A 27517-nucleotide genomic window follows, 5' to 3' on the forward strand; every position below is an offset into this window, starting at 1 on the left:
GAAATTTGAACTGCATAATCATGGACGACGAAACCTACGTGAAACTCGTTTACAAATTCTTGTTGGGACCACAATATTATACGGTGAGAGAAGGGCAAGTGGTAAACCAGTCCGAGACATCGATTGAAGTCGAAAAATTTGGTAAGAAAGTTATGGTCTGGCAAACAGTTTGTAGCTGCGGTAAGATTTCGAAACCCTTCATCACCTCATTGAACAGCTAAATATACATCAAGAAATGTTTACAAAAACGACTTCTACCCATGATTCGAAGCCACAAGGATCCTGTTGTCTTCTGGCTAGATCTTGCTTCTTGCCACTACTCGAAATCAACGGTAGAATGGTATACTACCAAAAATGTCACTTTCGTCCCAAAAGACATGAATCCACCAAATTGCCCACAACTTCGACCAATTGAGGAATTTTGAGCATTAACGAAGGCACATCTTAGGAAACATGTCTCGGCAGCCGAAACCATTCAACAGTTCGAAAAAGATTGGAAAAAAGTGTCAAAACTTGTCGCCAAGAGGTTTGTACGGAAATTAATGAAAAACGAAGGTGCGCCAACTATTCTACAATGGATAAGTAGCAAATGTAGAATAATATTCTTTTGTTGTAGTCTAATAGTATCAGTATATCGAATAAAATTTGAATATCTAACACTAGTAAATTGTTTACAGCGAAATCAAAGTGCGTCCATACACTCTGGGACAGTTTTTAATATGTCGAAACCATTAGCTTAAGAGAGATCTGCTATAAACCTTCAATGGATTCGCTTAAAGGATAACATGACAGTTGGTTTATTCACTCCATTTTTGCGTAACAGAAGTTGCACATTTTCACATTAAATTTTGGTGATATTTCTTTTTCAAAGCGAAACGAAATCGTTGACACTGAATTTGTTGTAATCCGTTCATTGTAGGCCAAGTAATAATTGATAGAAACGTTGACGTCGCTTCGCAATTCTGCTGTCCGAAAAAATAAATTCGAACAAATAATTTTTAGGCGAAACGAAGTTCGACGGATCAGCTAGTAATAAATAAAAGCTCCAAAAACAGAACTCACTTCAATTTCTCAGCAACGATTAAACCGATTTTCACGAATTTTAATTCAAATTAAAGCTCTCAGTGTCATAAAAGATGAGTATCAAAACTTTCAAACTGTCATACAAAATGATGCAAAATCGCACGGAACGACCGAAATTAGCTCTGTGCCTAATTCGTATTACTGTTTTTGAATTAGTTGATTTTAACAACAAAATTTCCAAAATAACTATGAAATTAGTTAAAATTGAGAATTTACTTTGCTGGAAAAAACTCTTACTTTTAGAGAATTTGTTTAGTTGGCGAATATCGTGGACAAAAACCAGCAATATTTCAATCCAACACGAAATTCGCATTGACAACTAATTTGTTATTAAAATCAGAAAATTTGTATCTATTTATCTATCACCATCATTACTGAAGGACAGCACAAAGAACACAAAAATGAAATTGGTTTAATTAACAAGTTTATTAGCCAAAAACCCATGAGAAGTGTCAAAGCAAAACAATCCATTAAAAAGCTAAAAAGGACAGTCTTATTGAAACTGCTTGCAAATTGTTTTGATGGTTTTCGTATGTGTTACGATATATCCATATATAAATTTCTGATTCGACTTGTAAAAATGACGTAAACTCTTAGTGGAAAGTGTATTTATTCAGAGTTTGTGCGCATTTGAAGCGGTTGTGCGAAATAATGATTTTGCGCAGAACAGTGAAGTGAGTTTTGAATGTTGCACTCTAATTGTATATGTCAAATGATGTTTTTTGTATCTTCCAACCTTCCGGGCTACGCCGTCCGATGTATTACTTGTATACGGTTTTTGTTTTCAGAGTGCTCAAAGTTTTCAGTGAGAGAGTACCGCGACTGAAATATTTTTCGGTAGTAGTGTGCCATCTAGTGGCTAGTAGTCATTACGGTGTTAACGTTTTTTTCGGTGACAGTGCGCCACATAGTTGCAAATTGCAGAAGCCAATTCAGCCATTTATGTTGGTTGAAAACAACGTTTTAATTCTCTAATTCAACTAAAAAATTAATTGAATGGAAATGAAGTGTGCCTTAGCTAAGAAATGACAGCACGTTGAATTGGTGAATTCAACTAAAAAAATAGCCATTTCAATAAATATTTTATTATCATTAAGGGAATCAGAAATAAAAAATCTAAATTAGCAAAAGTATGATTTTTTTAGTTGTCTCAAAAAATAACTAACTAAAATCAGAGAATCAACTAATTTTTTCGCCAAAATGCTGATTTCGGTCTTTCCGTGCGGTACGCGTCGGTACGTGCTGGTACGGAAAAAGAAAACCACCGCCTAGCACACAGCGTGCTTTGTTCAATTTTGTATTGCGTGCAGGGTGGCCACATTCAAATCTATATTAACTTGACATAACTGTTTACAAATTGAAAAGGTTATGGTAGTTTATACCCAAAGAAAATTTTTGATTTTATTCAAGTTTGAAAAAAAATCTTAACAGCATCTTTTTGTGATGTTTTTGAAAATATAAGTAACATTAGTAAGGTATCATTACACCACTAGGTGGATTAAAAATGTTTTTCTTCAAGCGAGCATCAAACGAATTAATTAGGTTTTCAACTATGGTGATGGCTTCACAGCTTTGAAACAAATCGTAATTTACGACTCCTTCCGCGTCCCACGATTCGACTCTTCTTGCGTTTGGTACGAATATTCATACACCAAAACCTTAAATATCCAGTCTGAAAATATTGGCCTTTCCTTCAATATCAGAATCACCATTTTTGTACAGCTAGAAATAATTACGATTTTTCGAAAACACATTTAACTATCTTTGGACACAATTTCATCCAAATTATAAAAAAAAAATCTTTTTGTCTTTCTCATAAAGAAAAGTTCTGCTATCACTGTGAAAATCGGCTTTAAAAATGACGCCCGACACAGTTCGTCGAGTTCGCAAAATATCTGTGTGTGTCTGAAATTTTTGTGCATTCACTTTTCTCAGAGATGGCTGAATCGATTTTCACAAATTAGATTGAAATGAAAGTTCTTAAAACGCCATAGAAAATTCCTGAATAATGCATCCGCTTCCGGTATTATAGGGTGATTGGAGTAAAAACTTCAATTACAAATAACTTGCTGAGAAAATTGTTCTCAGAGATGGCGTAATGAAAATTAAATGTCTGACGGTTTCATACAGAATTCCTGATTTTGTTACGGATGTTCCCTCAGGTTTCGAAGCTATAGGGTGTTTTTGTTTGTAGTTTTTGCTAGTTTACGTCCGAACAAACTTTCCTGTTTCTATTCAATGAAAAATTTGTAATATTTATGAAAGATTGAGTAATGAGAATAAGATAACACGCGTAAAGCAAGGGTTGGGTGTAGAAATAAAAATTCTAAAATTCTGTACTATTGGTTATTTACAAAATTAAATACATTTCAGTTTCATTATCCGAAAAAGTGTGGAATTCATTTTTATCTAACTGTTCAAAACAAATCAGTGGAATCATCGTCCAAGTTTGAAATGAAACCATAGTAGTTATTGAGCTGCTTCATCACTAATCATCATTTGTGCATTTTGTTTCGTTATATTAAGCACGATGGAGATTCAATGCATAGGACTCTAGTCTTACAAACCAGTTGCCATATGTTCAAGCCCAGCATTATTAGACTCAATAGGCTCGTAGCACTGTTAGTTCAACAGTTATTTCGCTAAGACTCGGCTGTGCAATTAAGTTAAACGGAATGGTCAAATCCCACAAGTAAAATGTAATACTAAAACCTTGCATTGAAAACACAACAAACTTTTCATAAAATTCTGTAATTTCATTCTGTTGATTATTTCTAACCACTGGTACGTGTCATAACATATTATTCCTCTCGATTAAATTTGTCTCTATTGTCCAAATGTCATAAAAACTTTTACTATCACTGCTTTCCAACTGCTATGGTTATTGCTTCACTCATCCAGCGCTTTAATTGATAAACAGTAGTTTGAGGAACCCTCAACGGGTTCAAGTATCGCGAATAAAAAAGTTGGGTCTGCTTCCTACCTAGAACAATACACTCGTTATCAGTTCAAACTTACTGAAATCATAATAAAATGCAGGCTGTTGACTAATTTACTTTACAACATCTTATGCGAACGGTGAGGTAGATTGTGCTGAATGTCTTTTAGATGTAAATTAGATAGTAGATACAATTAAGTGTAGATTATAAGCTTGTGTGAAGGGTACATGGGTAGGTTAAATTGGGTGACTTGTTTATTCATAACTCCGTTCATAGATGAACATTGATGTGACGATATTCCATATTTTTTAAAATTTTATTATGGATTAACTTTTTTGTGTCCTTCGGGAAAGAAAGCTTCCTGGTACTTTTCAGTGCAATCATTTCCTTAATCATCTCAGTTACACCATTCATCTTATGTATGAGCAATTTGAGAAAAATAATTGCAGAAGTAGTGGCAATATCAGCATCGACATACTACGAGCATTCAGTTTTTTTTAATGTATTGTTTTTTAAGTGTCCAAACGATTTCGTTCAACTTCTTCGATATTATTATTTACAGTTTCTGAATTACAACGATTCAAAATTGTGATCAGTATTTAACGGGGAAAGCAGATTGGAAAACTGAAATGTGAATGCAATTATGTAATGAAAACCGCGGAAATGTTACCACAGGGACGGAGCTCGAACTGGGGAAAGGAAATTGTTTTACCAATTGAACTATTCTGCATATAAATACAACACACATGAGAAAGTCCAAATGACTTGAAGAAACCAAGTATGCTTTGCTGTATTTGATCACCACGTCACTTACAGTCCTGTATCCTCGTTAGATACTGATTATATTCAAAACTAGCTCAAGACGGCTTTACGTCTTAACAAAGACTAACAACACAAATCGTTGATTCAAAAATAGTTTTTGCTGAAATACATTCTCACTTTTAAAAATTCTTGAGTCTTGACATCAAATGGTTCGCCATACTGAACAAAGTTTCATCCAAATTCGAAGTATGTAACTATAGTTAGCGCGAAATCGGCAACTACACAGCACAAATTTATGAAAGTTATATGAGACGTAAATTCACATATGACACAATTCATAAGAACGTAATTCGTAAAATGACTGAATTTTACACGAATGTTTTAAATATGTTTCAAACATACCGCACCTTTAAAGAAGACGTGTAAAATTTACATGTTTCAGCCCTTAAAAATATATCAGAATGCATTTAAATTGTGATAGAACCACAGTAAAAGTGAGTCATTTTTGACGGGCGTATATGTCGGTCTCAGAAAACGTAATTTTACACGAGTATAGAAATCCGATAAAATCAAAGTGTGCGTTGGCCAAGAATATTACACATGCACAGCAAAAATTATGAAATTTGCAGATGACGCAAATTCACATATGACATAATTCATAAGAACGTAATCCATGGAACAACTGAATTTTACAAGAATAACAAGCATACCACGCCTTCCAAGCAAACGTGTGAATTTTAGCACTTAAAAATATGTCAAAATGCATTAAATATAAGTTACATTTCCTCTAAAATTGAGTCATTTTCGACGCTCATATTGACATCACGTACGTAACGCTTGCTTCATTTAGAATTGGAACAAACTTTTGCTCATATTGTGGCGCTCCTGGTGGACGGATTTGGAAGCTCTTGGCGCCCACGTGTCGGGAATTTTGTCAGCTTCACGTATGATTTTTGACATTCCGCAAATCGACTGTACTTTGTAAACAATCAACATGGAAGCCGAAAGAAGGAAAAAAAATTGTGCACAGTTATTTGGAAAATCCATTGTGGTCTGCATCTAGGCTAGCTAAACAGCTGAAATTGCCCAGAAATACCGTATGGCGCGTTATCAAACGGTATAAGAAAACATTGACGACGATTCGGAAGCCTCAAGCCGATCGTCGGAGTCGAATTGACGACCGGAAATTGCGTGGTAAGATTTTGAAGACGATTAAGAGGAATCCTAATCTGTCGGACCGTGATTTGGCCAGAAAATTCGGTGCTGCCCATAGTACCGTGAGGAGAACTCGACTCCGGGAAAGAATCAAGTCGTATCGAGCTAGCAAACAGCCAAATCGGACCATGAAACAGAATAGTGTGGTCGAAATTCGTGCTCGGAAACTATATGACCAGGTGCTGACCAAGTTCAACGGGTGTCTTCTGATGGACGATGAAACCTGTGTCAAGGCTGGCTTCGGTCAAACCCCAGGTCAAAAATTTTACTTGGCAACGGCTCGGGGGGATGTTCTAGCCAAATTTAAATTTGTTTTTGCCGACAAATTTGCAAGAAAATTTATGATTTGGCCGGGCATTTGCAGCTGCGGCAAAAAAACGAAAGTTTTCGTTACAAATAAGACAATGACATCGGAACTATACCAAAAAGAGTGTCTCAGTTCGTGCTCGCATCGCAAACGACACAGTCGAAAATTTCTTACGGTCGCGACGACAGAAACAAAGACAATACAGTGCAGTGAACAATAGAGTGTACGAAATGGGCAAATACGATTTAACAAAGCCTGAAACTTGGCCTACAAGGCCAAATTCAATTTGTATTGATTTCAAGCGCTGCAAAGTTAGACCTGCAGCAACCGAAATTGAAATCTTGCTTAAGGAACGAATGCATCTAAACGTTAATGATGTAAGTGAGATTCAATTCAACAAGGCGTCGAACTGTGTGTACATTATGTTTAAACGTGAAAAAGATGCAATTGCATTTGCTTCGGGTAATAACGGGGTGCACAGTTTTGATCATGACAATGTTAAATATAAAATCCCTGTGTTCATGGTGGACAATGCCATAGAAGTACGCGTGCATGACCTTCCCCCGCAGACCAGCGAGGGGTATGTTCGGGAATGTATGTCGCAGTACGGTGAAGTTCTTTCCATCGAAAAGGAAGTATGGCGGAATTTTTTTCCGGGTATCCGGAATGGCGTGCGAGTGGTACGTATGCAACTACGTAAAGCAATTCCATCTTACATCATTTGTGGTCAAGACGGGATGCATCCGTGTAAAACGTTGATTACGTATGAAAATCAATTGGTTACATGTCAGTTTTGTGAACAACCTGCACACTACGGCAAACCATGCACTGAAACTGCGAAAACAAACAAAACAACAAAAACAAGGACAACCACCCGACAACGGAAACTAGTGAATGCAGTGCTCCTGTTTCAAAAGCACCTTCACCATCTAACCAACTATCAACTGCAAATGAACCCAAGACTGCGATCAACAATGAAAACAAGGAAACGGAAACCACTCACAATTCCAACGATGTAGCAATGGATGATATGAGCAACGGACAAAATGACGAACAATCTTCGCTAGAAGGAAATGGAAGCTTCTCTCCCCCTAGAAGAAGGGTGACAACGTGATCCAACAATAAAAAAATAATTTTATGTAACAAAAACATGGGTAAATCGGCCACGTAAAGCTATACGCAAATTGGCCTGAATAAAAAATTGTTATAAATAAAATAAAAAAAAAAGAGTGTCTCCAAAAACGAATTTTGCCGTTCATTCGATCCCACGACCATCCTGTAATGTTTTGTCCAGATTTGGCAAGCTGTCATTACAGCAAAGCCGTTTAAGAATGGTATGCAGAGAAAGTGATCCAGTTTGTTCCGAAAAACCTTAACCCACTCAACTGCCCCCAGTTCCGCCCTATTGAGAAATACTGGGCAATCATGAAGAGGAGACTCAAGGCAAAGGGAAACGTTGTCAAAGACATCAATCAGATGACGACCTGGTGGAATAAGATAGCTAAAACGATGGACGAAGAAGGTGTGCGCCGCCTACTGAGCCGTGTTACAGGAAAAAATCGAGAATATCTTCAAAACCGTGACGAATAATTTTATCCGTATTTTTTCTTAAAAGTATGAAGAAAACGCTACATTTGTATAAAAAAAGATCTTGAATACAATAATAAATAACTGAAATACAGGCAATGGTCTCTGTTCTAATTCTATTTGAAGCAAGCTTTAATTGACATCACAATCCGTAGATTCTACGCGAAGTGGTAAGCAGAATAATGTTCGACCAATTACATAACTAAACTACCCAATGAGGATGAAAAACAGATTCATTTTTTTTCGAAAAGCGTAGTATTATTTCCAAATTCGAGATATTGGTTCAAAATTAGATTTATTTTTAAGATCTACTGTCTCCAGGGAAGACAAAACAGCTATACTCAACCTAGATTATTCCTTCAAATTAACCCGAGAAAATGGGTAAATTTCTCTTACTTTTTCGGATGGAAAATTTGGGAATAACACCCAGTTATGATGTTTGTCATAATAAAAACTAATCACGAACCCTTAATCAACACCTCTTGGTTTGGTAAATTTGACGGTTTGCCACATCATAGTTGCATGTATTAGTGATATCATTAGTTAACCATTACAAGAGCGCAAATTATTACTGGATTTGAAAAAGTTGCTACATAAAGATGCATGGTCCTGAAAAGGGCATATCGTAATAGTAATCAACTGTATAGATTGTCTCATTACCACTCCGAATACTAAAAGTAACGGTTAAGAATGGGAACACCAATTCCTATAAGCGCATGGTAAATTTTCAGCACAATACACTACATAAAAGCAAAACATTAAACTGATGTATTCATGTTGCTAGATATTTGCATAACATATCATCTTAATCTATCCACAAAAATTTTCTTTCATACAATTTGAAATTATGAAACAAGACACGATTTGGACACGGAAAAGCTTATGTTTATTGAAAAATAATTAATCATCATCAAAATAATTCCCTTTAGTACTTGGTTTGCTTCCCATTTTTCAAAATTGTTACAAAAATTTCCTCCGTTGTATACTCGTCTGGACAGCATTTCCCAAAAATTTTCAATCGGATTCAGGGCCGGGCCTCGCGATGGCCAATCCAAAAGCGAGATGTCTCGTTCCAAAAACCACTGTTGTCTTGTTGGAAAACGAATTTGTTCTCTGTCACATCTTCCGTAAAAGGTGTCAAATCACTGTCCAGAATTATGCACAGCAATCGGGACCATCGAGAATAAACTTTTTTTCGTCAGAAAATATCACATTGCTCCATTATTACTTCCATGACATGTGGTTTCTAGCAAAGTCCAACCTCGCCTGAATGTGGTTCTGCGTGAAATTAGGCTATTTTGTGTAAATTATGTGACCTGATCCTCGCAATATTTGAGAGATACGTCTTGTTGTGATGGAGAGACCCTATTCCTGCTTAACTCCTGCAGAATTCAACTTTCCGGCCTCGCCAAGCTGGACGATTTGATTCCGCACATGGTGGTAATCTTCGATAGATATGATATGAATCGTGTTGACATAAACACTGAGCGCTTATACATGGAAAGATCGAAATCAGAATTTTGGTGAAAAAAATAGTTGAATTTCTGATCTTTTGATCTAATGACTACTAGCCACTAGATGGCACCGAAAAAAACTTTGCAGTTGCGGTTGTCTTTTCTATATTGGCAGATAAATACGATAGCGACTTTCCGTGTTGTATTTACGGAAAAAAATAAATGAAACTTAAACTTCTTTTTCCATAAAAGTTTTCTTTTAAATCCTTTCGTCACTGGCACATCAAATGCGCAAAAATTCTGAATAAATACACATTCCAGTTTACGAGTCTACGACATTTTTACATATCGTTTTTGAAATTTTTATTATGGATATATCGTAACACATGCGAAAAACATCAAAACCATTTGCAAGTATTTTCAACAAGACTAACCTGTTCAGCTTTTTAATGGATTATTTTGCTATGACACTTCTCAAGAGTTTTTGTCTAATAAACTTGCTAAGAAAACCAATTTCATTTTTGTTTTCTTTTTGCTGTTTTTCAGCATTGATGGTGATAGATAGATAGAGTCAAGTTTTTTTTCATTTTATTCGCAAAATTAGTTAACAATGAGAATTTCGTATTGGTTTGAAATTTTACTGTTTTGTGTCCAGAATATTCGCCAACTAAACACAATCTCTAGAAACGAGAATTTTTTCAGCAAAGAAAATTCTGAATTTCAACTAATTCATTAATTATTTTGGAAATTTTGTTGTTAAACTCAACTAATTTAAGAACAGTAATACGAAATAGGCGCAGAACTAATTTCGGTTGTTCCGTGTAGGAATTTCGTGGCCAAAAGATGAAATTCATATATAAACCAAACAAATGTTAACAGAAACCAATTCTGTGTCATGCAAGTTTACGTTCATGAAGCAAAAATGACAAAATGTCTGTGTGTGTATTTTTTTTTTTTTTTTTTTTACAAGGTGAAATGCATTTACGCACGGAGTGTGGGACTCTCCACAGGACTACCCAACTGTTGATTGGAACTACCCACTAAAACACCTTGGATCTCCAACCTTACCTCCCCGGCACCACCGCTAGGTATTACTTCGGGGTGGAAAGCTATTGGTGCTCACAGCACCCTGGGGAGGGCAGAATGGGGATCAGCATCCTGCTCTCGAGGGATCGACCAGTTGGATGACGAGGTCGGTCCAGTGATGCCGGCTGGAGGGTAACTTCCGGTTCACTGGCGCCTCGACGACCCAAAACTGATGCTACGTCGCGGAACTACTCGACTAGTCTCCGCCGAAAGATCTAGTCTACACCGACGGAGGGTTCCCCGACGAGGGAAGTCCTCCCGAACCGACGCTTACGGTACGCGTCTACGACCCGACCGAAAGGATGCCTAAGTCGATCCAATGATTCCGGTTGGAGCGTGGCTTCCGGTTCACTGGCGCTCAGACGATCCTATCGGTATCACGCGACGATCTACTCATCTAGTCCCCGACAAAGGATCTAGACTACTCCGACGGAGATTTCCCCGGCGAAGGAGAATCTCCCGACACCGAGTCTCTTACGCCACACGGGACACTCGATGGAGTGCCGAGGTCGGTCCCGCGATTCCGGTTGGAGCATGGCTTCCGGTTCGCTGGCGCCTCGACGACTCGAATCGGTGTTGTGGCGGCTACTCGACTAGCCCCCGCCGAAGGATCTAGCCTACACCGACGGAGAGTTCCCCGACGAAGGAGGCCCTCCCGAAACCGACGCTTTCGATACCCGTCAACACCCGACCGAGAGGATGCCTGGGTCGATCCAGTGATTCCGGTTGGAGGATAGCTTCCGGTTCACTGGCGCCCCGACGATCCTAGCAGTTTTACGTACTACTCGTCTAGTCCCCGACGATGGATCTAGACTACTCCGACGAAGAGCTTCCCGACGAAGAAGGTTCTCCCGGACCGACGTTTATTCGCTGATCCCTCTTGAGCCTACTACGGTACGCGTTGATCCGCACTCCATTTCCGCTGCAATATGCCCGCAATTTGGGATGCCGCGGTCGACACTGCGTTCCAGTTCTCTACGCAGTGGCACATTCTCTGGATCAGGTTTTCCGGTGTGGTGTCCCTGCCACATGCCTCCAGTAGCTCACTCCTTTGAGCCGCGAAACGGGAACATGCGAACAAGACGTGTTCAGCCGTCTCGATCTCGTCTGGGCAGCCAGGACATACAGGGGATGTCGCGTGGCCGAACCTGTGGAGGTACCATCTGAAGTTTTCTGCTACGCAGCCAGTCCTCCACCAAGCAAATTGAGTGTGATGCACTCAGTTCGACCTCTTCGATGGATTCGCCGTAGACTGTCAGCGTGACGTCGTCCGCGAACCCGACTATTTTGACACCCGGAGGGAGCCTCAACCTCAGTACTCCATCGTACATTATATTCCACAGGATCGGGCCCAAGATAGATCCCTGTGGTACTCCAGCCGTGATTGGAGTGCTACGTGTGCCTTCGTCGGTCTCGTAGAGCAATACTCGGTTCTGGAAGTAGCTTTCCAGAATCTTGTACAGCCCTTCCGGTACTCCTAGTCGAAGTAGGGAATCAGCAATGTCTGCCCAGCAAGCACTATTGAACGCGTTCTTGACGTCTAGCGTTACTACCGCACAGTAGCGGATCCCTCGTCGTTTGCGCTGTATAGCTACCTCCGCCGTGGTTACCACCGATGTTATGGCGTCCACCGTCGACCTGCCTCTGCGAAACCCGTACTGTTGACCGGACAGTCCTCCTGCCTCCTCTATGAAGGGGGCTAGCCTGTTGAGGATGATTTTCTCAAGGAGCTTACCCACAGTGTCTATCAGACAGATTGGTCTATACGCCGAAGGATCCCCTGGGGGTTTCCCAGGTTTCGGTAATAGTACCAACCTTTGTCTCTTCCAAATGTCTGGGAACATACGCTCGTCCAGACATCTCTGTATGACCTCCCTGAACATGTCCGGTTTTGTCATTATAGCCGCCTTTAGAGCCACGTTCGGGATACCGTCTGGCCCCGGGGCTTTCTTTGTATCGAGCGATCTCGCCGCAGTGAGCAACTCCTCGTTCGTCACCTTTACGACTTCATTCGCTGGTAGCGGAGCTGGCTGCCAGGGGGACGTTTCGTGGTGGGGAAAGAGAACCGTTATGGTTTCCTTCTACCTCGCCGGACTACGTTCAGGGGGTGTTAGCGCCCCTCTCGTTTTGGCCATCACCATCCTGTAGGCATCGCCCCATGGGTTGGAGTTGGCTCCCTCGCATATCTCAGTAGACCGGTGGTCTATTGGTCCTCGGTTGAGCCTTTCTAGGCATGGTCGCGTCACACGCCCGTGACAAGATAGCGACCAACTCGTCCCCTTTCAGGTTCGCGTTGTGCTCCTCTAATTCGAGGGCAGCGCAAAACGTTTCGCGGTCGAAGTTAGCCACCTTCCACGCTAGAGTTTTGGGAGTATTTCTCCTCCTTGTGCTTCTCGCCAATTGGCCGATCGTGTAGCGAATGGCTAGATGGTCGCTATGGGTGTAGCCATCATCAACTCTCCAATTAAGATCTCCAACTAGGCCGGGACTACAGAAAGTCAGGTCGATAAACGACTCGACTCCATTCCGCTGGAAGGTACTTTTCAGTCCATCATTCGCTAACACGACGTCCAACTTGGCGAGGGCCTCCAGTAACGTCTGTCCTCTCCTATTGGTGAAGCGGCCGTTGTCCAGGCGTTGAAGTCTCCGGCTATCACCACCGGCTTCCGACCCACCAGGTCTGCGGTCAACATGTCGACCATCCGAGTGAACTGGTCTATTGACCATCTCGGTGGTGCGTAGCAGCTACAATAGTAAACTCCGTTTACCTTAGCTATGGCTACTCCCTCCGCTTGTGTTTTCACCACCTCTTGCACTGGGTATCGACCAGTCGTCAAGATCGCCACCGTCTTGGCTTCGTCAGACACCCAGTTCCCGTTATCTACCGGTGTGTGATAGGGATCCGAAAGAATCGCGACATCAATGCCCCATTCCGTCACTGACTGGTGCAGCAATTGCTGGCCAGCTGCACAGTGATTTAGGTTCAGCTGTACTACTTGCATGCTGTTTTACTCCCTCCACTTTTTGAGCAAGTAGGTCCGCCCATGACGTGGTTTGTGGCCTTCTTCTTGCTCGCGCATAGCATGCAACGTGGCGTTCTTTCGCATGCATACGCCTTGTGCCCCTCGCCGCCGCAACGCTTGCAGAGGTTGCTCCGGTATGGGCCTTTGCAATTCCACGACTTGTGGCCAGGTTCGAAACACCTGAAGCACATGTCGACCACCGGCGGTTGGTAAGCGGTCACTGGGCATACCGACCATCCGACCTTTAGCCTGCCCACTTTGAGGACCTTATTGGCATCCGTGGCCGATAGCTTAAATGTAGCTATCTGGGTGCCCTGTGGTCCTTTCCTCATGCGGATGGATTCCCGTGAGACATCCACACCTCCTTGCTCCTTGATGGCCATGGCAAGTTCTTCTGCGGTGGCGATTTCGTCCAACCGTTTGCACTGGAGTGCAACCTCGTTACGTAGGGCTCTAACTTCGGCCGTATCGCCCAGGACTTGTTGGGCAAGCGCAACAAGCTCCGTTCCGCCCTGAGCTCCCTTTTTAAGCTCGAGCAGCATCTCTCCCGTCTTCGTACGACGGTTGCTGCGAACCTCTTTGCCAAGCTTGGCTAGTTTTGCCTCGCTCCGCATGGCCTTGAGCACATCGGCGTACTTTTCTTTGTCGGCCTTAACCAACAAAGCCTCTCCTTTATCCCTAGCCTTCCTCGCGGGAATGGGCCCGGCCTCTTTTGGGACCTTTTTCTTCTTCGCGACCTTCACCCATGGATTCTCGCCGGGTTCGCTTACATGGCTCGGATCCGGGGTTCGAGTGCCGAGGTTTGGGTTGAGCCCCTCGCCACGTTCCTTTGCCCCATTATTTCCGCCATGGTCTTTGCTCCTTTTGGCCTTGGGAGTCAGGCGTTTACTGCCTGGAGAATCCCTGGCGCGTTTTCGGCGCTGTTTATTCCGCTCAATCGTGAGCCGGAGCGCATAGTCGACCGCCTCCTGTTTTTTGTCGGTATCGAAGGTGAAGGGCTCTGTTTGAGAACACTTCTCCGACTTTCCGCCACCCTCTAGCCGCACTATCAACGCCTCTTGGTCCCTTTTAGCTACGTTCACGGCCTTACGTAGCTTCAGCAGGTTCGCCTTCAGCTCCTTGCTGATGTTGGATTTCTCCTGCGCGAATTCAATAATCGCGTCGAGTTGATCTATGACCGCTGTCATACTCGGCTTGATTATTTCCTTCCCTTGCTCCTGGGACTCAGGCTGGTTCGCTGGTTTGACATGGACATTGCTGTCACTCGTCTCCTCAGCTACGGCCTCGCTCTCCTCTCTCGCACCCGTTCTAGATGGAGATCTCCTCAAACCCCCTCTTGCGAAAGGGTTTACCTCCTTACTCGACGTCGATGTTGTTGATGTAAAGCTCATTTTATATGGGTCCCCCTTATGGCTACCGTCAAACCCAGCCGAAAGTAGTCGCTATCATGATCCCATGGTTACCTATGCGGTGCAGTGAGGCCATGCGAGGGTTGGCTTTACGCTCAGAGCCGGATCAGCGCAAATCAGGAAAAGGGCATCTGAACCTACTTCCACCCAGTCATCCCAACCGGGTGGCTGAAAGTGAGACGGCGTGCCATAAGGCCTGCCACGGTTTTATGGGACGGAAGGCAGCTGCGGCATTAGCCTACTCGTCATTTCAAGCCGGTTCCACCCTGCTTTACTGAAGGAGTAGAATACCGCAGCTGTCAGCCCTAGTTTCTCTATATATTCCGATCTACCGTATCGTATCCATGGATGGTATGGTAGCCAGCATGCCATAGTTAGGACCTCACTGGCGTTAGTCCTAACGTGCCGAGTCGGCACTCCCGTTGGGCTTGTGCACTTTGAGCGGCACACGATCGCTTTGGTAGGACTTGCTTGCGGATACATGCAGCTTTTTGTAGGGGATTAGCAGAGCCCACTGCCAAACCCCACCGCATCCTACGCAAGCCCTACAACTCGCAGTTGCCGGGGGAGGGGTCGTCAAGCCCTTAGACATAGTCCCTGCTGCCCTCTGTGTGTGTATGTGCGTGCATGTATGTATGTGTGTATGTGACAAATAATGTGACTCAATTTTCTCAGAGATGGCTAAACTGATTTTCACAAACTTAAATTCAAATAAAAGGTCTAAAGGTCGCATACAAAAGCGCCGATAGTAGTGAAGGAAATCTCTGAAAACGGATTTTCTCAGCAAAGGTTAAGCCGATTTTCACAAATCATGAATCAAATTAAAGCTCTCATTGGCTTTAAATATACTGTGCAATTTCATCCTGATCCGACTTCAGGTTCCGAAATTATAGGGCGATTTCAGGTGAAAATAAAATGTAAATTTCTAATTCTTTTATTCAATTTGTACCTACTTGTTAGTGTTATTAAAAGATCATGATAACGATGCTTTTCTATAAAAGTACATTTATTGCCTTTCTCACATAGAAAGTTTATACAATCACTTGAAAAATTGACTAGCGAAAATTGGCCCAGAGGGCTAAGTGTTCTATATCAAGTTCATCAAGCTGAGCAATGTGTATGTAGATGTGTATCTGCGTATATGTGTGTGAGTATGTATCGAATAATGTCACTCATAAAATAAAAAATCTCGTAGTCCCATAAGTTGCTATTGAATTTCACACCATCATTTATAGCGACGATGCAAAAAAGGTAAAATTCTTCTAGATTTGGGTTAAAACTAATTTAATTTGTAAGCTATATTGATTACTTACTAAACAAACCGATTTTGGCTATAATGGTTCCAAGCTCCCGGTTCCAGAAGTACCGGAAATAGTAGTCAAAAAGTTTAAAACGAAACTCACTCAATTTTCTCAGAGTTGATTGGATCGATTTCCACAAACAGGTAAAAATAAAAGTTCTTATAGTCTCATAGTTTGCTGTTTAATTTTATTCGAATCCGACTTCCGGTTCCAGAACTATAGGGTAAAATGTGTTTAATAATTTAGTGCGACGATGCAGAATAAAGACAATTCTTATTAACTTGACATAACTGTTTACAAATTGTAATGGTTATGTTAGTTTATACCCAAAGAAAGTTTCTTATTTTATCAAGAATGAAAAAAAATTTCTTCCCAGAATCTTCTAGTGATATTTTTGAAAATATAAGTAATATGCGAAAGGCATCATTACACCACTACAGGCGCGTATACAGGGGGGTGTTTTAGGGGTTCAAACCCCCTCCGAAACTCAAAAAAGTATGATATTATGTAAACTCTTTTTTTTCAAATAAGTAAAAAATAAAATGAATAATTTTCAACAAACGACTCCACAATAAAAAAATTTCAAATAATTATATAAAAAGTTCCATTTGTATGGAAATTGATCAACATGTTCTGAAACACCCCCCGAAATTTTTTTCTGGGTACGCGCCTGCACCACTAGGTGGATTAAAAAAGGTTTTTTTTGGAATGCTATAATCGTTTGTAAACCATTAAATTTAACATGATTATCCCGAACTTAGGAGTTGTTATGGCCCCTACATTTTAAGTACTCTTTACAATTGTTTATGACTCTCAATTTCCACCTTTACATAAGTCCGTAACGACGAGGTTGGGTTTTTGCTTCTATTTATTGATCACCGGTGAATCCCCGAGCGTCCTGCCTCAAGTTAAAGCATCATCTAATGCTTGGCTTGGTCTATAGATTGTGACACCTGAGTAACAAATGCCACATGCTATAGTATTCGTGTGGGGGATTCTTTGTCCAGTTAGTGTTATTCGGAGTCAGAAACCGCGTTCGGTCTCAAGTTAATCTAATTTTTCGGATTTACTGATGCGTAACCACCGAAGAAGTATATTGACTTCTGAAAACAGGTTGGACATAAACGGCAAGAAGTCTGGACGTTCACAGCGAAAGTGATCGGAGCGATCGTGTCCATACTCGTACCATGACATGCGACGAGAACTATGACTTTTTTTTATAGAATCTATCACCGCAGGTACCAAGATTTGATTTCTTAAATTAGGTTTGGTATTTTTGTTTTCCGATTTTCTGGAGAAGGAAAACTTAGGCAATATTATGCTGAGGTAGATTCATAATTTGTGTAAGAAATTTTAATTTAAGGACATCCAAGCTAATACAAATTTTTTCAAAAAAGCTGTGTAAGCATACCGATCAAATTGATAAAGCATTCCAATCAAATTGATTGATGACAGTGTCCGTCTCCAAGAGGACTTCGACAAATTAAAATAAGTTATTGTCATTCTTGAAAACGGTATACTTTAAAAACTTTCGCAGTAATTGACGGACGAAATTAAAAAAAAAGAAGCATTTTTGTGATTTGAAGTGTAATTGTGTTATTTTATTATTTAACTGTTTGTTTTGAATGGTGTTACGATCAAAATTTGATAACTTTAACTTGACGCATTTGTTGTCATCATTCATTGAAGAAACTTGCATTCGAAGGTCAAATTTATTTTCGTATTTTTTTATTTCGCTCAGGCCCGTGCGCAGGAATCATCCATGGGGGGGGTTTCAAGGGGAGAGGGGAGTGTCCAAAAGGCGAAAAGGCGCCTCATCCACTTCAAATTATGTCAGTTTATAAATTGATAAAAAATTGATAAAAAATGTGAATTTGTCAAGTTATTTGCACTTTAATATAATAAGTACTCCATTGTTCATGAAACTTAATTTAAAAAAAAATTCTTCATGGGGGGGGGTTAAAACCCCCAAAACCCCCCCCTGCGCACGGGCCTGATTTCGCTCAAATTCTTCATAAGCAAAATTCATTTGTTTGACATGACTCAGAATCCTAATGGTTAAATAGAACAATAGAAAATACTTTATTTGTTTATAAATAAAATCACTGCAATATTTTTGCCCTGATAGTTGATCAATGAAAAGGTTTTGTAAAGTTTGGTTTGCACGCTTGCTGCTCTGAAAAGAAAACGGGTGCAAAATAGTTGCCCGAGAATTGCCCCGAAAGTGCATTTTTTTCGTGCGGTGCAAATCAATGAAACACAGTGCACCTGTTTTGATTGGCTGACTGCACGAAAAGTGTACGAATCGAGCAAAACACTCCACGAGTGTTCTCAATGAAAAACGACATTACTATCCAGTAAAGTTCGGAAGACCATTGATTCACTAATCGCGCCTACTATTGTTTCGTCGGTGCGCAGTGCTGCTATTTACGCGCACGAATTTAACATTTTTCTCCCCTACTTCTATGCACAAGATTCGATGCGGACTCGCCTGAGGGCAATGTTCGCAAAAAGGATGTTGCCAATGATTTATTTCGGGAAATATGAGAGCTGTATATCGTGTTAATATGATGTCTTTGATTGTACTTTAGATCAAGATTTAGCTAAATTAAAAAAAACTTTCTAAATATCTCAAATTTTCGGACGTATTCGATTGTTTTTTTTTTTCAGTTTTGTGAATAGTAGAGAATAGATAATTTTTTATGTTAATAGTTATGTTAACAATAAAATCTATCTTTTCTTGAATCTATACAACATGTGTACTAAGAAATTGTGACCGGGGTTCATTTTAGAGACCACAAAAAGAACAGGTCCCAAAACCTTTCATCCCAACATATGCCAAACTCGAGTGTCGGTATATATCTGGTATGAATAATCGGTATTTTAGGAGAACATAACTGTTATACTGTTATTGAAGGTAAAATCGGTATAAATACTGATAAATCGATATTCCTGAATACGTTGGTGCTCAGTAAATGGTGACTTTTCAGACCTATTATAAATATGATTTTTTTATTAGCAGTAGGGCATAATTTGCTTTCGAAATTCTGTGATTTTTTGTTGGGAAAATTTTGATGCAAACTTCGAAAAAAAACTCTGGGAATCTATATTTTGTAGGATGCAAATCAATAATTGTGTGATTGTAAATTTCCATGACCTGAAAATCATTGAAATTGGAAAAAAGCACTCATAGCGACCGCTGCGACTTGAACCGAGAATCATTGGATCACAAAGTACGTCCGTTAATCGTCTGAGCCACAGAAGCACACATCTGCTTGGTCGCTTCATATTATGGTTTGAAATTTTTAGTATTCATCACTCTTCAATTCCGGAACCAGAAATTGGTTCCTGATAAAATTGCCCGACAGCAAGTGAGAATAACATTTAAATCTAAGTTTGTTAAAATCCGTTCAACCATCGTAGAAAAATCGATGTCAGTACCAGTTTGGGAGTTTTTCATCACTACTTCCTATGCTTCCGAAATCGGAAACTGGAAATCAGAGGTTCTGGAGTATCACTAACTATCACTAACTAACAACATCTGAAAACATGAAGAATTTACCATTCAGTTTTAAGGAATTTGCTCCTTTTTACATCATCACTTGTTACAAAATTCAGTCGGATCTGAGACAAATTCATGAAATTTCTCTGGAATGGATGAACTTTATTTTTCGAAAATTGGTACAGCCTGCCCTGAAAAAATTGAGTGCATATTTTTTTGTTTCAATTATAGACAATTTTGTTGTTTCATTTTGTCGTGAATACGACTTACTTTACTATGGGGTGCCTTTTCAAAATTTACCCTCTGAGAGAGTGATAAGTTTTTGATCGTGAATATCTCTTGTTGTATCTAACGAATCAACATAATTTTTGCTACATACCATCGGAAATATGATCACAATTTTATGATAAAATTTTCAGTTGTGTGACATAATCTCAAATAGTTCAAAATTAAACTTTTCTGAAATGTTTGGTATAATCGAGTATCAAAGAGGATAATTCATAAGGCGCGTTTGCCTTTCTCGTATTTTGAAAGCTCATAGCTCAGTGATCTGTGGAAGGATTTATATAATCTAACTACCAATAGAATCGAAATTTTTCAGTTTAAACGTGTACAGCATTGAAGTATTTCAATAGTACACTATTGAAAAACCTGTCTCATTTGACCCATGTCAACACCTGCCAATCAGAACGCGTTCTGAGGAAGAGAACAAAATATCTGCTACTGTACAACAAATCGTTCGAGAAAAATGTTCCGAAAAGTGGTGAATATCGTAGTGAGTTCCTCAATTTGGTCCTTCTGAATGCTAGAAACGAATCCCTACAGCATATTGATAGTTTCTTTCAATAAATTATGCAAATCCGAAATGAAATAATCGACATGAAAATTCTGTATGCGGCTATTTTTATAGCCGTTAGGACCGCCCATTAGTGAAAAAGCTACAAACGAAATCACGTAAAAGTTTACGTTTCGTCTTTGACTCATCAGTGCATAGCATCAAACTTTACGTCTGCTTAGCGGTTCAAATTGAACTGCCGAGTTTTGCATAAAGCAGTTCAATTTGAACTGCTATGCACTGATGAGTCAAAGACGAAACGTAAACATGTTAATGTCGTTTGCTTTTGATACCGAACACCAACTGGAGACTTGATCCCCCAGATTTGCAGTGATCAGCATACAACGATGTGAACCAAATACATCAATGCTATAATTCAAGAAATTATCCTTGTCTTAAGTACTGGTAAGAAAAGCCGTTGACATCTTAGAGCCTTGATAACTATATTGTTAAATAAAAAAAATAATCCATAAATTAAGAAAAATCTATTTATTGGACAAATATTTCTTCATGCTGATTTACAGTGCAATATAATTCATCAATTGTACAAAAAAATCGAAATATTAAAGATACTAAAATTATTAAAGATTATGCCTTCCTAGAGAAAATTTATGTTGAAGTTTAAATTTTGAAATGAAACAAAAAATACACAAACTATGACCTGAACCTAATTGCCTGAAACATTGCTGAAGAAACAAAATTAATTGGAACAATCGTTTATGATATTATTGTTATTATTTATTTATTGTAAGCTTTCAAAGAATTTACCGCTCAATTGTAAACCAAAGCAAAGTCTTGGCATTACATTCTTTCTGTGGAATTTGCCCATTATTTTTCAACAGATTTCGCAGGCAATTCTCATCGTTCATAATCATTGCATGGTTAGTACTACGATCCTATTGACACTGAGAATTCTTCTAGATCGATTCTTGTAAGGCCGTGCTCTACACATTAAACCGTCAACCCGGGTATCCGCTCATTTGCTCTTCAGTAACGAAAATGGCATCGAAACCAGAGGTTGATTTAAATTGTTGCTCGTGCATCGCTAAAATCTCGCTCTTCAAATATGCGAGATTATTGAATGTGTTCAAATCAAATCATTCATGAAGACTAGATCTGGAAAAATCGAAAGCCGGAGGTGGTGTCAAATCATATTTTAAAATGTTATCTAAAACAAATATAGATTTCTTTGAAACTATTTGCGTCAAGCCATTCCGTCGAAGTGCACAAACATTGAAGCTTGTTCTTTCGAATCTTCCCAGTCAGACGATAAAAACAAAACTGCTGAGCCATTCGGCACATTCTTTTTTATTTTGTAAGAGCCTCTATAAAGCATAAAAAGTTTTGCTAAAATATTTTATTACGAATACAAACAAAATAAAACCTTGTTTTTTTTGTATACTTGTTTGTTTATATATTCCTAAATATTTTACATTTCAGTAGTATCTTAGGTTCAGGTACTTGAGACATGTATCCTGAACGATTTCATATATAATTTGGAGACGAGACGCTCGATATATTCACCATTTTGATTTTTTTAACTTTTTTCTTTAGCTGTACATTAGCGATGGTCGGGTAAGCATTTTTTCATACCCGAATCTGAGACGTACCCGATCTAAAATAAAAAACTTTTACCCGCACCCGACCCGAACCCTCGGGTCGGATTTTTGGTACAAATACTTGAAACCCGACCATCTCAACTGTGCATCAACAGATACCCTAAAAGAAATGTACTGTGCCTGTACAACAAAATAAAGAAAATGTTTCTGTGCTATAAAGTAAAGACAGATAATGAAACAGTTTAAAATAACGGAAATCGAGTTTAAGCCGAACTATGGTTATCATTTCATCATTTTGGAATTTCGAAGGGCATCCGTGAGCAACTGATAGCTTCGCACGAGTTAGTTGACATGAAAACATTTGGTGGGTTTGAGCCGCTTCTAACAAATTATATAATGCTGAATAGATTGTTTTGTATCTAATCATGTGGCACCGAATGGTGACTGCATGGAAACCCCAACACGTGTTTCGCTGTTCCGTTCAGCGGTTAACCATATATACGACAACTGTTACCAGGCACCCTATAGACTAGAACGCGAGCTTCGATGCGTAAAATGAGAATTACTTGTCGCCCGCAAACTATGTCACTTGTCTTTAAGAAGTTCATAGGAACGAAACTTCCCATCGGATTAGAAATACTACCATCACAGTGCAAAGCTGGGATAATCCAGCATCGGTTAGTTCATTCTTTGTTAGTTCCTATTCAAATCGTAAAATTACATTTCCCCTCATTGCAATAATCATTCTTTTTTGTATAATCACTAGGCGCGAGCCGAACCGTGCCACAGGTTAACCAATCTATGGCAATTAACAGTTCATCAGTAAACCGCGACCAACCGCCTCCGTTGACTGCGACCGCATTAATTAGCGATAACGAGTTAGCGATCGATAAAAATGATGATCTTTTATTGATTTATTCATTATTGTTCGTACTCACAGATGCATTGATTTACAATTTTAATCCGGGCTCACTGGTGGTCTTATTGTTTGATCATACTGAGGGAAAGTAATTTGAATTATTCAAATTAGACTGATTGTTTTAACCATTTTCGTTTATATGTGTTTTAAATGTTTTTATTATTAATAATATTATTTGCAATGTCTGTTTTTCGTTCAGGAAATATTAGTACATATTTGTGTTTATCAACCCAGGCCAGAACAAAACAGAACCTAACTTTGAAACGAAATTAAAGCATAATTTAATTTTGAAATAATCATCATTCGATTTCTGCCAGTATGTGTAATTTAATTTTCCTAAAATTTACTCTCGTTTCAGATATTTTCAGTAGTTAGCAGCATAATAAAATGACAAACAAAAACTATCCTCAAAGCAACGGATCGCAGCAACAGCAGTCGGTGAATCTCAAACATGGCATCAGCAATGACGCGATGTCCGTGTCCAGTCACAAGGGCTCCAAGGATGTCATAAACGTAAAGTTCAGCAAAGCACCGGAGAAAGCTTTCAGCACCGCCAGCAGTTACAAACCGGTTTCATACTTCAAATTGGTGAGATTGCATTTCCCGATAGAACAAACTATCGAGCATGGCCATAATCGTTCCTTCTGATTCACAGTTCCGTTTCGCTACATGGGGCGAAATAAGTACGACCATTCTTGGGGTGCTATTGGCCTCGTTTGCATCGTTGGGACTGCCCTACGGTGTCATACTGTACGGTGAGTTCACGACGCTGCTGGTAGATCGGACCATCGGAATCGGAAAGTCTACCGATACAGCAATCCTATCCATGTTCGGCGGAGGACAAATTCTGTAAGTTGAAATGTTATTTAAAGTTTTGACCATCTGCCATCACATGCAAACATTAAGGCACCTATGCATAATTTAAATTCAATCAACACAAGCTACAGACTACAGTAATGTTAACTGCATGCATGAATCATGATTTGCCTCCCAGTGTATCAACGGCTCTAAGGGAGAATTGTTGTACAATGGCAAAGAATATGGGTTGAGCTGCTCTAATTATATGATGACTAGCACTGAACTGAGCACGTGACGGAATCGTCTGACGCAGTGAGCCTGATTAAAAGCGCTTCATATATACTTATTTTTTCGAGAAGAGTGCAAAACTTGACAAAAGAAAATAACAGAAATTTTTAAGACAAATGTACACAGAAAGCATGTCGTATCGGATGCCTTTTTGAAATTTGTCTTGCGGAAGAGGGATAGATTTGATCGTGAATATCTTCTGTTGTACTGAACGTAACAATATCATTCTTGCTGCATACCTTTGGAAATATGCTCAACAATTTATGTTAAAATTTTCGCTAGCACACACCAAAAAAATTTGAATTTTACAGGTGACTTAATCCCTCATACGATGTAATTCATAAACACCTAATATGTCAAATGACGGAAAATTTCATTTGTAGTGACTTAATGTTAGATTAGCTTGAATTTACTGGTTTCGACTGTAAGTTGCGTTCTGCTAGCAAATGCGACTACATGAATTTAAATGCACCTTTTACCAGCCAAACAGATGCATGCTTCTGTGGCTCAGTCGATTAACAGACGTACTTGCGATCCAATGATTCTCGGTTCAAGTCGCGGCGGTTGCTAACAGTATTCTATTTTTTTATTTCAATGAATTTCATGTCATGGAGTTTTAGATACAATATTAAATCTTCTGCCACGTAAATTAGCGTGAACTGTGACGCTCCATTTATGTACATCTAATAAGGTGTAAAATCACAGGGCTTTTTTTAAATCTGTACGAGATAACATAATAAAAAAAAACTATTCTAATCTACCTAATGGTGTAATGGTGTCTTTCTCATATTATTCCTTATTTCTTATATATCATAGCACAATTCATCTACAAACTAAAAAAGTTAAAAAACAGTTTTGAAGATTTCTTTTGTATAATCATGATCCATTTTAACGATTTTCATCACTATTTGCGGTTCTTCCGAAATCGAAAGCTGGACACCGGTATGGTGAAATTCGATTCAACTTACATGAGCTACAAATTGAAAAAGTTTCAAGACCAACTTGAAAGATTTTTTATGATTTTCCAGAACGGTTTGAGATTTTAAAAACGTATCGTCTTTAAAATTCCGAACCGAAAGTCGGGTTTGGATAAAATTCAGCATTTTATGAGACTATCTATTCTTTTATTGGAATTCAGGTGTCGCAAATCTACACTCTTAGAAAAAATGAAATTTACGCTTGACGTAAACTCAAGTATGCCGTAATTTCTTCGGTGATGACACAATATTACATCTACTAACATGTCAATATAAACTTTGCGTCTGTATCGATGTAAACTTCAATTAAATTAATTTTGAAGTTATTGATATGACTTATCTTTACATGCTATGTATTGTGAATGTAAGTAAATCGCAACGCTCCTTTTATGTGCATCTAAGAAGATGCAACATTTTTTAAGTGTGTACATATGACACAATTCATAGAACGCAATCCGTTAATTGACTGAATTTTACAAGAATGATAGAAATATACGCCCGTATTTCAAGCAAACGTGTAAATTTACTTGTTTCGGCACTCAAAAGCATGTTAGAATGAATGTAGAATTGATTTATTTTTGACGCTCATATATGTCGGTCTTAGAAGACGTAAATTTACACGATTTTTTCTAGGTGTGTAGAGAAACCTATTAGCCTATTCAAACAATTCGTACAAATTAGTTCGGTACGTTTTTAACAGATGGCTCTGGCTGTTATGAATATTAAACAGTAACAGTTGATGTCGATAGTTTCAAAAGGTTTGACATCTGTCATTGATATTCAGTTCATATTGCTTCGAGTTTTTCTTAAACGTTGTTTTTTACTGTGTTAATTATAAACAATTTTGTGTTAACTAAGCAGTATTAGCGGGAAGTTTTAGTTTTCGGTTTCAATTGAAAGAAAAATGCAACTGAAGCGCATCAAATGCTTGTGGATGTTCGTGGCGATAATGCTCCATTTGATAAATGTAGAGGACGTTTCAAGAATGGAGATTTCAGCGTTGAAGATAGGACTCGTTTTGGACAACCGAAAAAATTCGATGACAAACTGTTGGAGACATTACGCGATGAAGAACTGAATATGCAAGAAGAGCTTGCTGAATCATTGCAAGTGACACAACAAGCAGGTTTGTGCACGAATAAAATCCATGGGAATAATTCAACTGCAAGAAACCGAAAGACATTGAAAGGTGATTTTTACTTGCGAGTAGCTGATTCAAAGGCATCAAAGAAAGGATTTTTTACATAGAATTGTTACTGGGGATGAAAAATGGATATTCTAAGATAACCCCAGGATGAACTCCGCTATGCCCGGTCAATTGTTGCCATCGACCTAAACATCAACACCAAAGCCGAATATTCGTGGTTCGAAGTTCATGTTGTGCGTCTGGTGGGACCAAAAGGGTGTTGTGTAGTATGAGCTGCTACAACCAGGCGATAATATAACGGTCGATCGATATAGACTGCAATTAATGCGTTTGAACCGTGTACTACGAGAAAAACGGCCAGAATACAAGCAAAGACATGATTAAGTTATTCTCCTGCATGACAACGCTCGGCCTCATGTCGCAAAAGTCGTGAAAAAATATTTGGAAACGGAAAAGTGGGACATTTTTCCGCATCCGCCGAATTTTCATCACATTACTCCTTCTGATTGCTGACTGTTTCGACGGATGTATCACGATCTGGATTTACTTCTTTTGCAGAAACCGAAAATTGGTTTCAAACTAGGATTACCTCAAAAGACAAAAAACTATTTTTTCGAGATGGAACTCGAAAATTTTCTGAGAAGTGCGAAAAAGTAATAACTAGTGATGGACGATACTTTGATTACTATTTAAATTCTTCTTATTAAAAAACGCATTTTTGAACCAAACCAAAACGGATCGAATTAATTTGTACTACCAGTGAATTGTGAAAAGAAAATATTGAAATTGGCATTTTTACTCCAAGCACCTGACTCCGGTCCCACGCATCACCTATTCATTGACTTCAAAGCGGCATACGACACAATCGATCGAGAACAGCTATGGCAGATAATGCACGAATACGGTTTCCCGGATAAACTGACGCGATTTGTCAAAGCAACGATGGATAGAGTGATGTGCTACGTCCGAGTATCTGGGACGCTCTCGAGTCCCTTCGAATCTCGGAGAGGGCTACGTCAAGGTGATGGACTTTTTTTGTATCTTGTTCAATATTGCCCTGGAAGGTGTGATTCGAAGAGCGAGCATCGACAGGAGTGGCACGATCTTCCGAAAGTCCGTACAACTTTTTGGTTTCGCTGACGATATTGATATTGTGACACGTAACCTTGAGAAGATGATGGAAACCTACATCGGACTGAAAGCTGAAGCTAGGCGTATCGGACTGGCCATAAATGCGTCGAAAACCAAATACATGAGAGGAAGAGGCTCTAGAGAAGAAACACTACGCCTCCCACCACGAATATTGATAGACGGTGACGATATCGA

General features: G+C 39.4%; 1 protein-coding gene across 2 annotated transcripts in view; it reads left to right on the forward strand.

Moving 5' to 3' along the window:
• Window positions 1-27517, forward strand: part of LOC131434041 (multidrug resistance protein homolog 49) — an 82418-nt gene that overhangs the window by 46333 nt on the left and 8568 nt on the right. For both annotated transcript variants that reach the window (XM_058600674.1, XM_058600673.1), the window contains exons 2-3: window positions 23340-23569; window positions 23637-23830. In XM_058600674.1, coding sequence (XP_058456657.1) covers window positions 23369-23569; window positions 23637-23830 — 395 coding nt within the window. In that variant the 5' untranslated portion in view covers window positions 23340-23368. The remainder of the gene's footprint in view (window positions 1-23339; window positions 23570-23636; window positions 23831-27517) is intronic.

Source organism: Malaya genurostris, chromosome 3 (assembly GCF_030247185.1).
Source record: "Malaya genurostris strain Urasoe2022 chromosome 3, Malgen_1.1, whole genome shotgun sequence".
Lineage (NCBI taxonomy): Eukaryota > Metazoa > Arthropoda > Insecta > Diptera > Culicidae > Malaya > Malaya genurostris.